Source organism: Lissotriton helveticus, chromosome 1_1 (genome assembly GCF_964261635.1).
Source record: "Lissotriton helveticus chromosome 1_1, aLisHel1.1, whole genome shotgun sequence".
Classification (NCBI taxonomy): domain Eukaryota; kingdom Metazoa; phylum Chordata; class Amphibia; order Caudata; family Salamandridae; genus Lissotriton; species Lissotriton helveticus.
In genome coordinates this window covers 836280450-836300777 of record NC_136057.1, presented here as the reverse complement: position 1 = coordinate 836300777, position 20328 = coordinate 836280450, and the positions used below count along the sequence as shown (strand labels likewise).

General features: G+C 42.2%; 1 protein-coding gene across 1 annotated transcript in view; it reads left to right on the top strand.

Annotated features, from left to right (window-relative positions):
- The window catches only part of LOC144762956 (tyrosine 3-monooxygenase-like), a 410220-nt gene that overhangs the window by 223585 nt on the left and 166307 nt on the right, over positions 1-20328 (top strand). Inside the window, exon 7 of the mRNA XM_078648265.1 lies at positions 1238-1373. Within this exon, the coding sequence (XP_078504391.1) occupies positions 1238-1373 (136 nt within the window). The remainder of the gene's footprint in view (positions 1-1237; positions 1374-20328) is intronic.

Below are 20328 nucleotides of genomic sequence, written 5' to 3'. Positions count from 1 at the left end.
CGTCTGGACTACGGCAACTCCCTCTACGCCGGAACCACCGCCCAACTCCAGAAGAGACTCCAGCGGATCCAGAACACCTCAGCACGACTCATCCTGGACATCCCCCGCCGCAGCCACATCTCCGGACACCTGAGAGACCTGCACTGGCTCCCGGTCAACAAGAGAATCACCTTCCGGCTCCTCACCCACGCACACAAAGCCCTACACAACCAAGGCCCAGGATACCTCAACAGCCGCCTTAACTTCTACGCTCCCAAACGCCAGCTTCGATCGACCAGCCACGCCCTCGCCGCCGTCCCCCGCATCCGAAGAGCCACCACAGGAGGAAGGTCCTTCTCCTACCTGGCCGCCAAGACTTGGAACTCCCTCCCGACCCACCTCCGCCTGACCCAAGACCACCTCGCCTTCAGGAAGCAGCTCAAGACCTGGCTGTTCGAGCAGTAGCGGACCCCCTCCCCCCAGCGCCTTGAGACCCTCCGGGTGAGTAGTGCGCTATATAAATGCTGTGATTGATTGATTGATTGATGTTGGTCAGATCATTTATCTTCTTGCACTTCAGTTTGGAATTGGGATGATCAGAAATGCTTAGCTTATCTACATGGTATCCCGCTATTTTATGATCAATATAAAAACATGATGGTTGTGATTAAGGGGTCGGTGTTACCTGGAAAGTGTCCAATATTTTTGAAGACATGTTAAATACGGGATAGAGTTCACTGGCTGAATTTCCCTTCATATTCGTGGTAGGGCAGAAAGTGGAGAGTTTTCAGTTCATCTTGAACTCTAAACCAAATTTACATTTGCAAGAAGGCTAAATATAATTTCAAACACGGTTCCTCACTGGCTACCTTCTACATCTAGTGAACTGACAGACAATGTGTAGACCAAGGTGCTAAAGAGTGTGCAGACCTGCAAATAGTGTGTTTTCCAACTTTACTTAATGCAAATGAGGCAGACTAATAGAGTAAATATACACCTGCATGATCTTCATTGTCAAAGAAATAGTATGTGTTAAATGTTGTGATTACCATCAATGACAGGTGGAGGATTTTATTGTGTACTATCATGAATTAAGGGACAATACAAGACAAATTAAGAGGTTAGTGAATCCTGCTATGCTTATAAATGAAACATTATTTAGAAATTGACTTTACATGGTGGAAACTTGAATAGTTTTTCCTCAGTCCATAATTTTAAGGGGTCGCTTGGGCTTCTGACACGTATTTTAACTTTGCAGAGTGTTCAGGGTTCCAGTTGAGACCAGCAGCAGGACTGTTGTCTGCACGAGATTTCCTTGCCAGTCTGGCATTCCGTGTTTTCCAAACTACACAATACATAAGGCACCCCTCTTCTCCTATGCATTCACCAGAACCGTAAGTAAACATGTCATACCTGTAATTCGGATCAAATATTTCAATTCCGCACCCCCCTGACTCTGTGAGCTGCACAACTCAGTGCAGAAACGTATTCTTTTCAAATGTGTGACTTTTCTCTTTACAAGAAGATCTGTCAGTCATTCTGAAGGTACTGTACGAGCAAGGAGTAACTAAAAATGTGAGCAACATTGTTTCTCATTGTGAAAGATATAACTTAAGACGATTTCAGAATCCGAAAAGGGGAAGAACTCATATGCACTTTGGTTTTATTCTAACATTCATTCGTGGTTTGATTCTGAGGAATACATCATTCACAACTTGTCTGGTTTACCAACTGATCTGGGGATGGATTACATAGATCTCAATAGTATTTCTGAAATTTCTTTGCAAACTTTTCACCAAATTTCAAATTGACCCAAGCAAAATGTATTCACCTTGCATCTGTGCATCAGTCTTATTGACACTGCTTTTCAGGAAGTATAAGCAGGTTAGGGGCCTTCAGATCTTAAATCCTGATTTTGAAATCTTCCCAGGAGATGTTTCTAACTTTGTTTTTCTGCTGTTACCATGGCCCGTGGATTCTCCTGTTATCAGGCAGGTGCTGTTGCTTTAATCAACATCATATATAGTTTATTTTAGTTCATAAAAACAAACCAAAACATCATCTATGAAAACATCTACAAGTTTTAAAATATGCAATAAAATGGACAATATAAATCCACCAACACAGGGAGCCTAGACTCACTATTTCATCAGTGACCATTATAGCACAATACTAGAGTCTTCATCTGACGTGGCATTTCTTATTTTTATGGCCAAAGTAAAAAACCTCTCAACAGCTACACTTCAAATGTGACGATAATAATAAACATTACAACAAATCAGGCTTCAATTGGCTTCCTTTAAAACAGGGACAATGTATCTATTTGCCCGAGACTCTTTGTCACAAGTACTTGAATCACTAAGATCTGCTGGGCCCAACTTTTCAGAAAGTTTAGTTTGTTGTGGATAACGCCAAATGTAAGTATTGATAATAGAGTACTCTAATTTGTGTTATAAATCCAGTTCAGTTATGAATGCATTCGAGCTACTAAGGGAAAGTAAGACCTTGCGTTTCTTTCCTTAATTCAGCTGAATCTTTCCCTATGCTCCACCATGTTACAAAGAGTTTCGACAGCCATTTCCTATCTCCTCTGGGTCCTTAAACAATTCAAAATGACCTACTTACAGTTTATCCAAGGACCCCTGTTGCTGCTCCCTACAACAAGACAGTCATTCATAATTTCCCTGTTCAAAGATAACATGAGGGTTTTCCTTATGGGTGCTCATAACAACAAATTTAACATGAAGCTCTAAAAATTCCAATTAAGCTTTCTATAAGTTGAAAAAGAGGAAATGTGTTGATGTAAACCCAATAAACAGCGATTAGATGTTTTCTTCTCTCTGTGCATGGTAATTACATTTGCTTTATATAAATCCCATTAGCACCAAAGGCGACAGAGAGTATGCATTTGTCTTTTTAAACTACCAGAATTTGTGCCAATCACTATTGGCCAGGTGAGGCGGTGAAGTTAAGTATGCCACTTGAACATGGGCAAAATGTTGTTGTCTTAATGAAAGTAAAAAATCCAAATTTAATTGTGAGTGAAAAGTTGCACCTAAAAATGGACAGCCCTTCACAGATTTTATCAGAGTGCCATTGACATAGATGGTTTTAGACCACGTCCTTGGCATTCACCTCCAGAATAATGAAAGTTTTCTATGCATTCTTTTTCTAGAACATAATTTGATTCCCATGCATACATGTAGAAAATCAATTCTATTCCAGTGGTATCAAGATATTCCGAACTGTTGTCTAAGCTACTCGGTCAAAGGCATTGGTTAGGTCTATACAATTCTAAATACCGAGAGCCTTTTGGGTCCTAAATGATTAGATGTCAATATCTAAAGATCTTATCAGTATGCCTTTTCTGAGGCCCAGGTTTGAACCCATGTTATGAAAATTCAGCCAATGAAGCTGAAGGAAAAATCTACCAGAGGCAGCAGTGAAAAATTGAAAAGAGGCACGCCACATGACTGAAGATAGACTTTTAATCTACAGGGAGTAAATCAATAATGGCACCATCATATCACACAGCCCATCTCCAAATGACTCCCTTTACCCAACCTTTACACAAGAATCCGCGAACCTTCTACATCATGACTCGGTCCTGCCCAGGAGCCACGCCAACCCAACATATCTTCCCCCTTCAAAGAATATTAACACAATATATACAAGAAATGAACAGAAAGAAAAAGCACAGTGAAGCAATATACTTAGCTACAGAATAGAAATGGATTTGACATTAGATACAACATAATTTAGCATTCGACTACAAACCTAATGACAAATGGAAATGGAAGCTTCACATTACAGGTTTGGCTGATAGAACACAACAATGTAATTCATGTGCAAAACCAGTGTGTGCCTTTCATTTCATGTTCTGGTTACACATGGTTCCCTTAAACACTCATGCTGAGAGGTTTTCTCAAGGTGAGTTCACACAAGATTAACCTTACTACCAGACATAGCAGAGATTATGTTCCTGTTTCACACCTTGCCATCACTGGTGTGGCTCACACTTAAAGATAACTTGACCACTTGCCTGGGGGCATAAAACCTGGAATCACTTTTAAAAACATGTCGTGGCTTCTTGATTCTGGCACAGCTTCCCACTCTCGAATCATGAAAGTCTGGTTTCATGCTAGCATTCCCATACTTCTTTTGTACTTTTTTTATTATGCCCACCACACTCGCCAGAAACGCATCATCAATATGATTATGACTCATGCACTCGCTCTTGAGTTTAGAACAAGGAACTCTCCCCACAACAAGAAAAAAGGAGAGACCCAAATAGAGCAATTGGGGATTGCCCTGTTTGCCCACAGCATATCATCTATTACAGACTTTCAATTTAAGTTGTTAACAGTTGCAAGCTTCAACTGGTGGTTCAATGTGTGGTTGAAGTGTTTGACCAGACCATTGCTTCAGGGATGGTATAGGGAAGTCTTAATTTGTTAACTTTCATGGGAATCTAAGAATGACTTAATTTCCTCTGACATCAGTTGCATACCATTGTCAGTTGCAATCTTAGCCAGGTAACCCTCCCTTAAAAATACTTTGTGTGAGAACTGAATAATCGAAGTACAGGTAACACTATTCACAAACTTAACTTCCGCCATTTTGACATATAATCCATAAGAACAATAGCGAACTTGGAATTTTCACCGAATGGGGCCAGCTATGTGTAATGCCAATTTTGCACATGGTATTAAAAAGACAATCCACAGTGTTAATCGGGGTGGGTTGGGTCACTTAGGATTTGTCACTTACGACACAAGGATCACAGTATCTCACAAAACATTCTACAGCTTTGTCTACCCGAGGCCACCAAAAATCCACTTTCACTCTGTGCTTCATTGCTGTTATTCCAATATGACCCTCGTGTGATAACTCCAGAATTCTTAATCTCAAACTTGCCGGTGTTACCAGCTGTCCCAGCCTCCATAGCAGTCCATCATCACATGTCAATTCAGTAACCACATGGTCATATGGGGGAAATTCTCCTCCAATGGGATGAAATTCTCATCCAATGAGTTAGAGTTTGGCCACCGTTGCATATCCCACTGTATGACTTTACAAAAAATATGATCCAGGTGAAGCTCATCTCTCCATTAACTCTCTTCCAATGCCCCACTCAACACACTGTTGATTGAATTAGCCAAACATACAATTTTATTATCATCCACCACTTTGGGCATTCCGAATAAGAAGCCAGCAATAACATTCTTCTTGCCTGGAACATACGTATTGTTATAATGAAACTCTTGTACGTGAAGTTTTCACTTGGCAATCCTGGAAGTAGCCTTGTCTCCCTTTAGTGCTAAACAATTCAGTCAATGGTTTGTGATCTGTTCCTACACAATAAACTCCCCACACAAATACTGAGCTCCCCACCAAAGTGCCAAGGCTTCCTTCTCAATGTGTAAGTAGGTATGCACAGCAACTCTAAGTGCTCTGGAAGTCAAAGCAACTACATGCGCCCTTCCATTACAACTCTTCTGCATGAGGATAGCACCCAACCCAAAGTTACAGGCATCAGTACCAATGAAGCTACTGTCCGTTGGATCGAACATGATGCTACTGTCTCCTGGATCAAACAAATTAAAAGGACCTGCAATACAATATTGGAATGTACTTTGTCAAAAGCAGCTTGGCACTCCTCACTCCACAAAAATGAGACACCTTTTTTTATCAAGTTCCTGAGGAGACCAGTCTTGTTCACAAAAGGGGAAACACATTTTGAGTAATATTCAGCTAACCCCAGGGAGGATTTCAGTGGATCTTTATCACTCAGAAGAGGAGCTTGCTTAATAGTCTTAACCAACTTTACTTTGGGCCATCTTTGGATATGTGATGTCCTAAGTAGTCCACACCAGACTGTTCAAATGTGTACTTGTCTCCCCTCAAAGTTACTCCTTTTTCTCACAAAAAACACAAACCCCTGTCCAAATACACATTATGCTGTGGTAGATTTTGGCCAAAAATCAAAATGTCTTCCTGGAAATATTGGACACCCTCACATCGTTGAATATCTCCTTCATAAGCCTTTGGTATAAGATGAAGCAGATGCAAGTCAGAAGGGAATTAATTTGAAACAGAATACTCCCTCCAGAGTTGCAAATGAGGTCAAGTGCCTCGACTTCTCACACAAGACTACTTGCTGGTATACTGCTGAAGTGACTAGGGTAATAAATATGTAGCTCCCTCCAATGCACTCAGCATTTCACTGATGTTGGGAAAGGGTTCCCTATCCACCCAAATATTTTGGTTGAGATCACATAAATCGACACAGAAACGCGAGGCATTGTCACTCTTTTGTGCTAAAACAGCTGGTGCAAGCCATTCTAAGCTGTCTATGGGCTGGATTGCAACCAAATCACACAAATTATCTAATTCCATGCATACATCTTCTCTCAAAGAGGGATACTCTCTGCACTTTGTGCACTACAGGGATTTGACCAGTTTTCAATATGATTTTGTGTTTGAACCCTTTCAGGTTCCCTAACTGCACTATAATTTACATTATAGTTTGAGAAACCTATCAATCCATAAGTTTTGCAGGAGACACACTCATTCACATCGGCATCAACTTCACACAAGATCCCACAATCCGGGTGCTTATGGTCAAGAATCATGTCCAGCTCTCCCTGATCATGCCATCTCAATAAATTCAAACACTCCTTTGCGACAAACACCACAGCATGTGCAGATTTCCCTTCAAATTCTAACATGCCATCAAATTGACCTTCAATTAATTTCTTTTTCCACCATAAGCACACATCTTAACCTTGGACGGTTGAAGTTCCTGTGGTTTGAACTTCAAGAAAATATATAGGTCCAATAATGTGAAAAGTGACCCTGAATCTGCCATTAGACATACGTTCACACCTTTGATTATCACATTGCATAACAGCAGTTTTCTGGGTTCAGGTTTCAATTCACCCACGTAAATGCAAAGAAAAATGCCCCACTACTCCGAGACAGAGTTCCATCTTAGACTACCAGTCTTCCCCAAAAGATTTCCCTTGGAGATCGGCAATCAAACGCAATTTCTCACAAACCAATCCACTCGCCACACTTACATACATCCAGTCCTGAAAGAGCCAGAGGTTGAGAAACCTCTTCAAATTACAATTATTTTGTCTTTTGACAACACAAATTTTGACAATATGAATGTCTTATGTGTTATTTTTACTTTTTTTCTTTTTTTTATGTACTCGATGCTAGATAAGTATGGGTGAAATTTGCAAATTCGTGGTACGCGAATTCGTGCGAAAGCGAATTTCGCGTTCCGCATAATCCACAAATTTGTGTGAATTTGCGGAAAAAAAATGTGCGTGTTCGCGGAGCGCTTTGCGTGTTCTCGGTCCTCTTTCAGCGCGCCGACCGTGAAGTTACCCATGTGGTCGTACATGGGCGTGGCCATCTTGTTTGCGTTGCGTATTTCCGTTTCCAGGCACTAGTTGCATTCTCGCGTTGTGCATGGGGCGCGATTAAGTGGTCGCGTGTGTTTTTGCATGCTCGCGAGGGAAATATCCCGCGAACTTACCCACGCGGTCCTCAATGGGCACGGCCATCTTTGTTTTGTTTTTCATTCATTGCTATGGTTCTGGGCATGGTTTTTCAATCCTCCCCTAATCTTTGCAATCCTTTGTTTCTTTGAACTTTTTTAGGATCTTTTTTACCCATTATCTATCCCTCTCTTTTTCTACATCTATATTTTGTGTTTTTTTCTACTTTTGGTTACTTTAAAACTACTTTTTTAACTCTTTTCTTTTATTAACTTTTTCTCTATTCTCTTTCTATTATTTCCATTCCTGTCCAGGACCATGGCAAAGTGAGCCGGGAAGAACAAGGGGAAGGGTCCCGCACCCCGTACCTGGCTCTCTTGTGGGCAATTAAGGGGGGAGCAAGTAGTAGCCCGGGAGATCTTCAGCGCGGTGGAGGTGGCCGCATTGATTTTCTACATCCAGCGCCATCTCCCCAAGACCGTGGCAGCAGGGGGCAGGCCCGGTTCAGGGTATGTCCTCCGGGAGCGTCGCCAGCTCTGGGATAAGGTGTGCCGGGCCATGCGTAGGGAGTCGGGGTCCGGCGCACCTACCATCAGGCGACGCACCGGTGGGCTGACCTCCTTGACCGGGAGCAGGACCTGCTCCACCTGCTAGGCATGGAGATCCCGGGCCCTGGTGAGTAGCTATTTAATAACTACTTTGTTTTCTTCTGCTCTGTGTTTTATTGCTAATATATGTTTTTCCCCGAAGAGCAAGAATGCTGCCGATTCGATTACATTGCAGGTAAATTAATGTTTAAATAGCTTCTGTGATTGCAGGTGCTCGCCAGCTCTGGGATAAGGTGTGCCGGGCCATGCGTAGGGAGTCGGGGTCCGGCGCACCTACCATCAGGCGACGCACCGGTGGGCTGACCTCCTTGACCGGGAGCAGGACCTGCTCCACCTGCTAGGCGTGGAGATCCCGGGCCCTGGTGAGTAGCTATTTAATAACTACTTTGTTTTCTTCTGCTCTGTGTTTTATTGCTAATATATGTTTTTCCCCGAAGAGCAAGAATGCTGCCGATTCGATTACATTGCAGGTAAATTAATGTTTAAATAGCTTCTGTGATTGCAGGTGCTCGCCTGCTCAGTGGCATTGCTCCTATGCTTACTTGTTTGCAACTTTGTGCTCATTTACGCAGAACTGCCTAATGCTAGGGAGACTAGAGACTCAAGTCTAGTCCTTCCTTTGCCACTAAGAAGAGATAGTGGTGGATTGATAGGTTGAGAATATTATGACTTGTCATTTAGTAGTAGGACATTTTTTAGTCGTCTGCAATCATGATGACGGACTGTGTCTGTCACGTCGCGTGCTGCTGAGTGCTGGCAGTCGTAGTAGAACCTTTTTGTTGTTGGTTTAGTTAGTGATTTACATAACTTTCCAAGTCGACGGTCTGCGTATCCAGCAATACTGTACTATCTATCCTAGTTGATCAGATCAGATCAGATAGGTCATTCAATACATGTAGTGCAATTGTTGGTAATTTGTTTCCCCGATATCATTTTAGATTGTGGTCAAAGAAATCAAATATAAAAAAAAAAAACAATCATCCATGTTTGTGTTTATTTCATGATCATCAGCACCTCCCAGGGGCAAGAAGACCACACCTGAGACTCAGACGGAACAAGGTGGTCAGGATCAGTCCTCTGCAGGCTCTTCTGTTGGCCCCAGTAAGTTGTTCTGTTGTTAATATTAATAATTATCCTTCCCTAACTTTTACAGCTCCTATTCATTCCAAACTGTTTCCTAATTTTATTTTTTACAAAATACTCTTTGATCTTCTTGTAGACTGTTTCTACATTCTTATCCTGCCTCTACCATCACTCTCTGTGCTACTACTATTTACTATTTTTATTATGAGTCAGTCTGTGTAGGTAGCTAAGCTTGCCCAGTCGGCAAACGGTGTTAAAAAAACTCTGATCCAGCAATAGCTCTAGAGGCACTGAGTGCAGTCCTCTGGTTTGCCCTTGCTGTCTATTCCAGTCTTCTTAATGTTAGTGCTTTGAAAATTTCCAACAACAACATGTCAATGTCCACCAAGAATAAGCTAGTAGTTGGCTTTTTGATTTGATAGTAGCACATACCATACCGCTAGTGTTTCAGGGACTATTCTGCACATACGGAAGTATGGACAAGAGAAATAGGACATTGTTAATGATAGGTGCAGTTCGACTTTCCACATACCTCAGTCAGAACAGAAGTTGAACCCCCAACCCCCTGACCGATTATCTAGTGTGTCTGACCAATGATTATACGACCCAGAAGAACAGAAGAAGACTACCGAGTCCCGACCTATCAGAGTCACGGAAGCATGCTTGCAAAGTGCAGTAGTGCAACTGTAAACCCTTCCGCTCACTCACTCGTGAACAAAAACCACACAGTGTTTTTTAGTTTTAAAGTTTTATTTTCAAATAAGAAATAAAAAAACAATTTCTTTATTTTTAATAGCGCAGTATTCCCATCGAGCAGTGGTGATAGATGACGTTAAAGTTTAAACACACTTCTCTAGTATATACTTCAACTTAACACATCTAATTATTAATAGTAACTGTGCGGGACTCGGGAGCCCTCACCTTGTTGGAACTTCAAGTCCTCCTGGTGGTGATGAGGAATAGGTGGTTCTGTCTGTAATTAGAAAAATGTTGCACTTTAAAAAGCAAGCATTCATCAGTTGTGCCAAAAAGTGTTGCATGTTATGGCTAAGCATATAAGTTAACACCCTCCCCAAAACTGTGACTTTTTTCAGTCCCAATAATTAAAAATTGTTTAAGTATTAACATTTTCTCTTCCATTACGAGACGAAATAGGGGGTGGTGTATGGCATCTAAAAATATAACATGTTTTTTCTAGGCGTCATCACAACATCGGATGCGGATCTTCCCACCACCAGTGCCGGGGCCAGCAGCGCAGAGGGGTCCACTCCAGGGGCGGATGCGGTGGCGCCACAAGTGCCACCAAGAGGAGCTGCTGCGGAGGATGGCTCAGCAGCGGCAGACGGTGGTAAGTTATTATACTCCTTACTTATTGACATTTTAGAGTAGGCTCGCAAAGGTGTGTATGATGTACTGTACAGTAGACAGTACACTAGTAGAAGTACACTGTACTGTTATGAACTGTTTCTAATTTAGAACTACATTTTTGCCAATCACGGAGAAGACAGTCACCCTTGACTTAGCAATAGCATTAGTGGCGGTAGTTCTCGAGTAAGCAATGGCCCCCTCTATTTGACTTCAACTCAGCTGTGAAACTTTTATTGTGAAGCCAAGTCACATCACATGAACTTGAGGGATGTGATGAACTAAAAGGGAAAGAAGGGTGTAAGGAAGGACGAGCGAGTCGTAACATTTATGACTGTAAAGAATGATACGTGTTTTTGAATGCATGCATAGGTGGCCGATAGGAAGGAATCAGATGCATGGCTGCTTGAAGCAAGGATGGTTGGAGGAGAAAGAAAAGATGACTGCCTGTGTGGGTGAATCAGAAAATGCATGTGTGGTGTGCATTGCAATATATCATTTGGGTGAAAGTGAAATGCAAGTTAAGATGGTGGTTTACCAAATAAAATGAAAAGGGTGTTAGTTGGGTTTTGAGAAAAAGTAAAGTTGGTACAGTTGAGACATTAAGAAGAATGATAGACGTTTACTTTGGAAGCATGGATGGTATCTTCTTCCTCATAGATAGCAGAGGTGTATGTAGAGCAGACGCTCAGTGGATGAAGAGTGTTACTTTGTTTGAACAGCATGCCCATGCCATAGTAGCAAAGCAGATGAAATCCAAATACTAGAAGTTGTGATTGTTCAGAAATTCTCCCTTGGCTAACAGTACAGTAGTTTACTTTGCAAGCACAGCATATATTGTGTATGTATTGTATAGTTGACATTTTATCAAGTCAAGTCCCTTCCTCCGGCAATTATGGGTACCACACTCGCTCCCTATGTTAATAATTTTCTTTCAGCTGTGTCAATCATGGGTGGACTATCGCTGTTGTTCAATCAATCTATCACAACAAAGCACCTAAAGTCATCCATCATATAAGCAAAGATCATGTGATCGGCTGGATACATGATCAGAAATGAATAATCTTCATTTTCCCGGGGGGGGCATTGTGAAATATAAATTACATTGAGCAGTAGCCCTTGATGTAACCGAGTAAGGCCAGTGCCACCCCTATAAAAAAGTAAGAGCTTCCCTATACCCACCTGCATCTACTGCTTAAAGTAATGCAAGTCTGCGTCATCATGGCTTGTGTCTGTTTTTCTTGGGTGCAAGAGGACTGAGCTGGCATGATGCTGGCTATCACAAGTTCACGTACAAGTAATTTCTTTCGCAAAACTAGAGAAAAAAGAAGAAGACTGGTGTACTCTATGACTCTCTGACTATGTAGTGAGTCTATAGTGCTGCTACTAGAATTCCTGACACTCCCACTAATGTTGCAGGCCTCCAAAAACGGCAGAAAGAAACATGCCAACATGTAATACTGTGCTTGCAAGTTGCTAGTGTTACTGTGAGACAACTTTCTGTTGAATTATTTTGTGTTATTATTAAAGAGTATTGGTTACAGTATTTTTCTTTCTTTCTTCATATAGATGCTCCTGAAAAGCTCACCAGAAAGGAGATGGCTGTCCGGGCCTGGAAGCTGGAGGCCATTTGCCAGAATATTGCCGGCTGTGGGCTCCGCTACAGGAGGAGGAGGCGGCAACAGCTGCATCCTCCTCCAGTGCCCCCGGGTCCACCAGGCAGCAGCCTCCAGTACGGCGCCATGGTCCGACAGCTTCCCGCCGTCGCCGCTCAGCTGCAACAAAACCAGCAGCTGCCCCCCCAGAGCCTGGATGGCACGCCTGCGCCGGCTACGCCGCCGAGTGGACTACCTGGAGCGCACGGTGGAGAAGCAGAAGCACCAGCTCCAGGACCTCCGCAGAGAGCTGAGGGACCACCTGTCCACAGGACACCGCCGGAAGTGACTGTGTCCCTTGCCCCTTTTTTAAAGACTGTTGGGGGTGGGAATTCGGGATTCTGAGGGACTTTTTGCGGGACATTGAAATGGACATTTGTTGGGGTTAGGGAGGGGGGTGGTTTGGGTCTTTGGACTAGTTTATTTTTACATACTTCAACATAGTGTACGCGTTCATATTACTTTGTGGGGTGGTGGGCGGGGGTTACTGCACATTTGGTTTCCTCAAACTTACCAGCATGAATTATCTAAAACGTCCAAAAATGTACAAAAGTGCCACTAACAGACTTAGTGAATTCAATTGGCCTACTAGTACTTTACTAGTACTACTGTCAGTCTCTCCTCTCCTCCGAGTCCTAGCCCATTATTCTACCTCCTCAAAATGCTTATCTTACCTGTGATTCGTGTTTGAGAATAGAACTAGGATCAGCGCTGGATGCAAGGCAAATGGCGATTACGGTTGCCCATGACATTCATCCAGGACAGAAATTCCATTGTTGTGGTGGTAGTAGGAGTGGTACCACACTAGCAGTAGGAGCATATGAAAAACAAAGGGAAAAAAAAGAGACATTGAGTGGCCTAAGAGGAGTATTAGAAGGAACAGTATATTTGTAGCCTAAGCAATGCTGAAGATAAGTATGGGAAAAAAATGTGCATGGATGATTATGGCTACAACAAGAACAGTGACACAGCAGCGTAACAAGTCTTGACATGTAGGAGGATGATGTTGACGATTGATCCAATCGATGGTAGGCATAAATTCAGAATTTATTTGAAAATACTCATTGGTGTTTTTTTAAGCAGAATTACAATATCCTAGGATTCATCTAGCTGCCTTAAAATTGATTTGAGGTGGTTGCTTGCACCTTATCCTCCCCAGCAAGTGTGTGGAATTATTGCTGTCATTTAGTCACACCGCAATGAAAACCACACAGCCCCGGGGAAGAGAGTTAGGGTTTGAAAATTGGATGGGAGTGGGGTTTTTTGGGAAAGTTTTGTGGAGAGAGGAAAAAATCAACACAGCATGGACAAACAACAAATGAAGAAAAACAAATCTTTGGATACGAAGATATCCATAAATCTTTTAAGGGACATAAAGGAAGTGCCAAACTATTAGACAGTACAGGGCTGCTGTAATTATGCAATTTCACTCAGAGAGAGAATGACTTAATAGTACATTACATTAGTTTTAAAAATAGCAAAGAAAGTTATGAAATAGCTGTAGGAATGAATTTGAAGCAGAGAGTCGCCCTCAGAAGTTCACAACAATAAGTTATTTAAAAGATAAGGAGATGTGAAGAGGATACTGTAACTGTAACTGCATGTTGTTGTTGTCCTGTTGAATTTGGGAAGTTGCATGCATCCAGCCATTCCTCTTATTCGCGGTACTCCTCCATTCCATCTGACGCTCCGTCGATCAATCTTGGTGACCAGACACACTGTCCACTGCCTCCCTGGCGGATGCGAAATTGCGGATTGATGTTGTTCCCATGGCACAAGGTAAAAGCCAGCTTGCAATTATTGATGGAAAAACAGGAAGGGATATTAAAACAGCACTGAGAAAAAATATAAGGTACGGTGTGTAGTGCAAAAATAACACTTTCAGAGGCGACAGTATTACATACAGGCATAATTTCTAAAGTGCGTACTCTGAGTCTCCTTTCCAAGGATAGTAATTGCACACAGCAGGCCAGGGCCATGCAGACGGTCTAGGTAGGCACCACTGACTGAACCACCCAGATGATGTAGCATTCCTCTTTGACACAGACAGACAAAGCATGTCTAATTGTATGCAGCAAGCCACATAGCTACAATTTTACATGAACTGCTGTCTGATCTCTGGCATACACTACACTGGCTCGACCACTCCCATACGACGACTAGACAGACATGCAGGTCTGCTGTGGTTGTTGTTGACTTGTTTACCTGTTGTTTGCCACTCACGAAACTGCCATATTTCTTCCGTAAACCGACAATGATGATGGTCCATCCATCGCAGTGAGTGTGTAAAGAATAAAGATAATATGTAACTTTAATCATCAAGACTCATCATCATCATGGTATGTTATTGGCAAACTCAATGTTGTCTACCCACTGAGTCCAAGGACATTTTCCATATTGAAAAATGCAACGTAGTGGCTGGCCCCTGCAATAGAAGTACAATTTGTAATAAACAAGGTAACAGAGTACACTTGAGTTACATTTAGTGTGTAAAAGATTAAATAATAATAACAGAACACATAGATAGGCTTCACTTCATGCACAACAAACAAACAACAATTGCTTTCATCAGAGCCAGACAGCCAGTGTTGTCCACCACTGCATGCCATCTCATCATTCATTACCTGTTCCACTTGTCATCATCTTATTCTTAAGTGAAGGGCCACAGGGCAGCCTCTCGTGTCAATTTCAGAAGGTGCAGTCAGCAGCATAGTGAGTCATTCCAGCCCCACTTCTTTTTAGGGGACTCGTGTACGAACTGAAGCGACAGTTTCTAGATTCTGTGTAATCCGGCTATCTGCCTTGAGGGAAATGGATAGGGGGAGTCTGGAGGAGGAGGATAGAGTAGCATGACTGAGTTGCGAACTTCCGGAATGCAGACAGCGGCACCTTCAATATGGAAAAACAGACGAAGACAGTGCTGCTGATGGATTTGTTGTGATTAACGTTTTGTTGTGTTAAAGTTGCAAATCAAAGAAAGACACACAGAAATAAAAGTCAAAAAGGACGGAATAAAACAAAAAGTGATTTTTTCAAGCCTAGTTGTCAGGGAAGTAGAGCTCGTCCTCAAACTCTGTGAATTGAACATGGAGTAGGTCAGCTAACAGAGAAGAGCTTCCATCACATAAGTCGGTGTCCTCTTCTTGCTGCGTGGATTCACGTATTTTGTAATCTGGTGGTATGAAGTGCTGATTCATCTTGATCATTGTTAACCTCTCCGTATTTTTGGGCAAGAGGCGGGACCTTTTTGAAGTGACAATGGCACCATCAGCACTGAAAACTCGTTCCGAAGACACGCTTGTGAGTGGGCAAGACAAATAATTTATAGCCAGCCTGCTGAGCAGTGGCCAGTGAGGCCTTTTCCCATACCAATACACCAATGGGTCACGATCAATGTAGACCTCTGTTGGGCCATCCAGATAGGCCTGCACCATCCACTCAAGGGCCTCCCTGGGTGGTGCTCTACTTTGCATACCATGTGTTTCCTTTGCATCAACACTGGAGAGAGCAAACCCTTGCCGAGTTATCCAATCCGCTGTGATGTATTCCTATAGGTACTGTATCAATTCCCCTATTCCTGACCCTGGTCTGGTTAATAATTAACTAGCAGCCATCCAACGGTGCAAAAACCGTTATGTGAACGAGTATTGTTCCCGAACGATTCTCCAGACAGGGAGGCAAGTTTATGGCCCGATTTGAAAATTGCTTCTATTCGAATAGATACTTTAAGCAGAATGAAGACTGTGCTCCTACAGACGCCGACCAGGCTGACGTCATCAAAAGAAACGTATGATCTCCAAGTTGCAAGGACAACAGAAGAGATTCATTAATTATTATCAACTAATTCCCCCATACATTTCGCAGAAATTCTGAACGAAATCTTAAATATTTCTGATACCACTGGTGTCTCCAGTGTATTTAAAGCAGTGTTTTCGGGTGCTTTAACTCCATTCAAAGCCATCCTGGGTATTTTTCCAGACTTTGTCCATTCCATTTTTGGCGGACTTCCACTCCTTTTGGGACTAGTAGCGGGTATTCTATTTTTGATCCTGTTATTTCGCTATGGCAAACCCGGTCACAGACAAAACACCTGCGACAAGGGAAGAAATGATCCTAGCAATTGGCTACCGGGACCTGGTAACTAAAATCCTTGGACTATCCCGGCTTAGAGACCTGAACATGACTTGGTCTCTTTCATTTAGACCAATGTGGCAAAGTTGTGTTATGCCTGTATTAAGGTGCTTGCTATGCGGCGAAGAATGCGTGTTGGACACCTGTCTGGCACTACTATCGGATGTGCCAATGGACGCAGATACCTTGTTGGGTCCGGTAACGGCTCATGCATTGTGCTGTCCCCAGCGGCTACCAATCCTGATGACGGCATTCGTGGAGACTTCACCACTACGATTGAGGGGTAGTGAAGCACAAGATGAAAGCAGCATCGATCAGGTACGACCTTCAGTCAGCTATGCTGATCAAAACATCAATGGAGGCAATCATGCTCAGGCTCATGAATGCATGGTAACAACCTTTTCCGAATTAGTGGAACTTACGCAAGAAGCTGTTGACAGTTTTTTCAACAGTCTAAATGATATGATGTTTTCACCAGAGCAGCAGGAATAACTTTGAGAAAACTAGCACTCGGAGTTCCCTGCATGCTGAATTTGGCCTTCAACTTCTAAAAAAGCGATATGAAAAAAAAAAATTCTCATCATTTTTTCAGACTGCAAGAGTTTTTTTTCCCCAATTCAAAAATATTTACGATTTTTGGGACACTTATCTTCTGCTTAAAGTAGATATTATTCTTAGAGAACTAAATTTCTATTTTAGGTAGTCACGAGACATTTGCTATCCTCTAGCACTATTATACATAACTTTATGATTGTGATGAAATGGTCTCGCACCTTTTTTCTGTATTAAGAGCCATTTCATGTGTATTTTTCGCATTTTTTCAGGATAAATTTAAAATATGCGTTATATGTTTAGCATTATTAGACTGCTTGTGCATATAGTACATGAGATAGTACATGTGATTGTGTTTCGTATATTTCGTAGTTCCAAATTTTCAGGATACATATGAATGTATTTTGGGGTGGTACGATATACACAAACGCTACTGGTTTCACTATGCCTAGATTTGTAAATATGGACATAGTCTACGTGGAGTGGGTGTGATGTATTCCTATAGGTACTGTATCAATTCCCCTATTCCTGACCCTGGTCTGGTTAATAATTAGCTAGCAGCCATCCAACGGTGCAAAAACCGTTATCTGATTAAGCCACACCACGGCACAGAATCGCGTTATCTGATTAGGTCATAACGCATGCCATCTAATTAGACAAGCGATATTCCTCCAGCCCCTGATAAGGCATACGGAGTTCTCAAAACAAATCAAACCTACAGCGACCTGGGAAATTCCCATAGCCATTGTTTTGATTTCACCGAGAACTTCAGCAAAAGAATGTGCGAACGAGCCCGTTCATATGACATCCTTATTGACGTATATATGTCCATCCTTACGTCAATCTCGGCACCTTTCAGGTATAAATATTACCGACATTGCCTTAAGCAAACACATGCGGTGGTGACGAGATTGGAGCAGCGAGACGTGCCAAGGAGCCCAGCAGAGAGCGAAGCCCACAGGCGCTGCCCCGCCTTCCTGAGGCGCTGAGAACGAGACGCTGCCTTTCTCCTGCTGAGAAATCCAGCTCCGGCGCTTCCAAGCAGCCCTTGCAGGCAGCTGGAATATCAAGACCTGGGATAAGAGATACCAGCCCTCCATCATTCTAGATCTCAGGTACAGAACTGAATAACCCCCTGCAGAGAATTCTCGCATCAGTCCCTTGGCAAACAAACTTAACTTAAACTGCTACTTATCTACTCCCGCCCACGTATTAGGCTTAGGTCAGGTACACTGGGGTAGGCGTGGTTAGAAGCACCAGTTGAGTATGATTAGTCAAATGTATATATGTATGTATCTATTTTATCCATTTTAAAGTATCATATTGCTTAGAAACCATATCAATGCTTTTACAGTATTATTTTATAATTCTGTCTTTACTGTATGCACTTTACTTAACTATAAGTATTACAATAATAGCGATTCATTTCTCTTGTATGAGAAAGGAGACTGATCAATAAATAACATCTTTTATTGAACACGCCCGTCTTTTCCTTTTCTCTACAATCTGGTGAAACTAAGAATGCACTGAACTGACTGAGTAAAATAAGTTGTCTTTTGTTTTCACACGACTCTAGAGATACACTCTTGATTAGGGGAGAGCAAAGTTGTCATGTTCTATGGTTGTCAGAAACTAAATCCCTTCTTGTCTATCCAGGGAGGTTAAAATCCTCCTTGCCTATTCGAGAAAGTTTCTAGTGAACTCTGAGCTAGCTGGCAAACACAAAACTATAAGTCTAATATCGTCGGTAGAAGACCTAGTTAACCTCTGCCCTAGGTCTATACTATTGAAGACATTATTCCAATGCGCAGAGCCTATTGGGATAATAGGAACTACACTACATGGCGCCCGACCGTTTGGATAGGCGATAAAACTAACGCAAGACATTAGAGTAACTCAGTCGTGCTTTTTCACACAGACCCCTTTTTTCCCATAATACTCCAAAGACGTCTGGAGTGGGTCAAAGGTCATATCCACCAAACCTCGCAGGAGGAGACTCCTATGTATGGTTCTTGGTTTATTCAACGTTGAAGGATACACTGTTCCAAAATATTGTGCATCTAATCTTTGTTTCCATAGAAACCTGATCTGCAAACAAACAGAATAACCTTCCTGTCAGTAAAATGACAGAAAGTGAAGAAGATAGGGAGACAGTTAGACTAGCAGCTGAACTCCTAGTAGCAGACAATACTCTGCTGGAAAATGACCCGGATATTATACTAATCCCGGTCAACATAAGAAAATCTATAACCTTAAAACTTATAGAAAATGGACTGACACCAAGAGGTGGTACAGTCATATTCGTAATTGAGGCACACGAATATCGGCAGACAGAGGTATTCTATTCATGGATAAACTTTCCAGCAGCAAACGCTGTAACAAAGGACTTCCACTATTACAAAATAGAGGAACCTCCTAATGAGTACACTCCTTTCGAGGAGGTGGAAATACCACTCAAATTCCAAGAGCACCTGCTCTTGTTTCATGGCGCCCTAAAACATAATAATCACATCACCGGGCTCGGTCCACTAGGTAGACCAGGAGCAACGTGGCCGGTCCTAGCCGGATACACACCACATCCAGACATTAAAGAAATGCCTGCACCAGAGCTTTTAGCACAGTTAAAACAATTAATAAAAATACATAGACAATTAGTCCAATATGTAATGCGGACTTCAACAATCCAACCAGCAATTAAAATTCCACAGCTAACCACTCATCAGGGGAACACAAATAAAATTACACCTCAGAACATACAGTCCTGTCTAGGTAAAGTACCCGCAAAATGGGAACAAATTCCTTTCTGGCTAGCACAAAAAATCACTCAAATAGAGGCGGTGTTTCCAGATACCACCCCTGTTGAGAAACATAGGATTCTGACTATCTGTCTCCCAATGGGAATCGCACCACATGTGGAGGACTGTGACACTTGGGGAACAGTCTTTGCTTCCATTTACACAAAAACGCATGGTGTACCATCCATGTCAGTAATACCAGATGTGCTAAAACAGATTCAAGATGAATACGGTCCAGAACCCGCTTTAACTCTTGGTATGAAACTACTGAAAGATTTCAAGCAGGTCTCTGCAATATTATTAGCCAACATAAAGGGAGAAGCAGCAAATGTGGTGATTCGCCAGAGGTTAAAAGAGACAAATATAGCAGACCAACCATCTGAAATTGCCAGAATCATAGAAAAATCCTATGAAGAACTAGGAAGAGATAGTTTGGGTGGAATACCAGTGAAACCCCAACTAGTTGAAAGTCCTGAAAAGGTATTTATAAAAAATAATTTAAACACTCAAAAAAAGAGCTGGGATGGAAATAAGCAAACCAATCCTAAAGAAAAAAGATTCCAGTCCAGAGGAAGGTCTCCTCGGCGGAGAGAAAGATCTCCTGATCAAGGATGCAAGTCTCCCCAAAGGGAGCCCTCTGTGAAAAAAT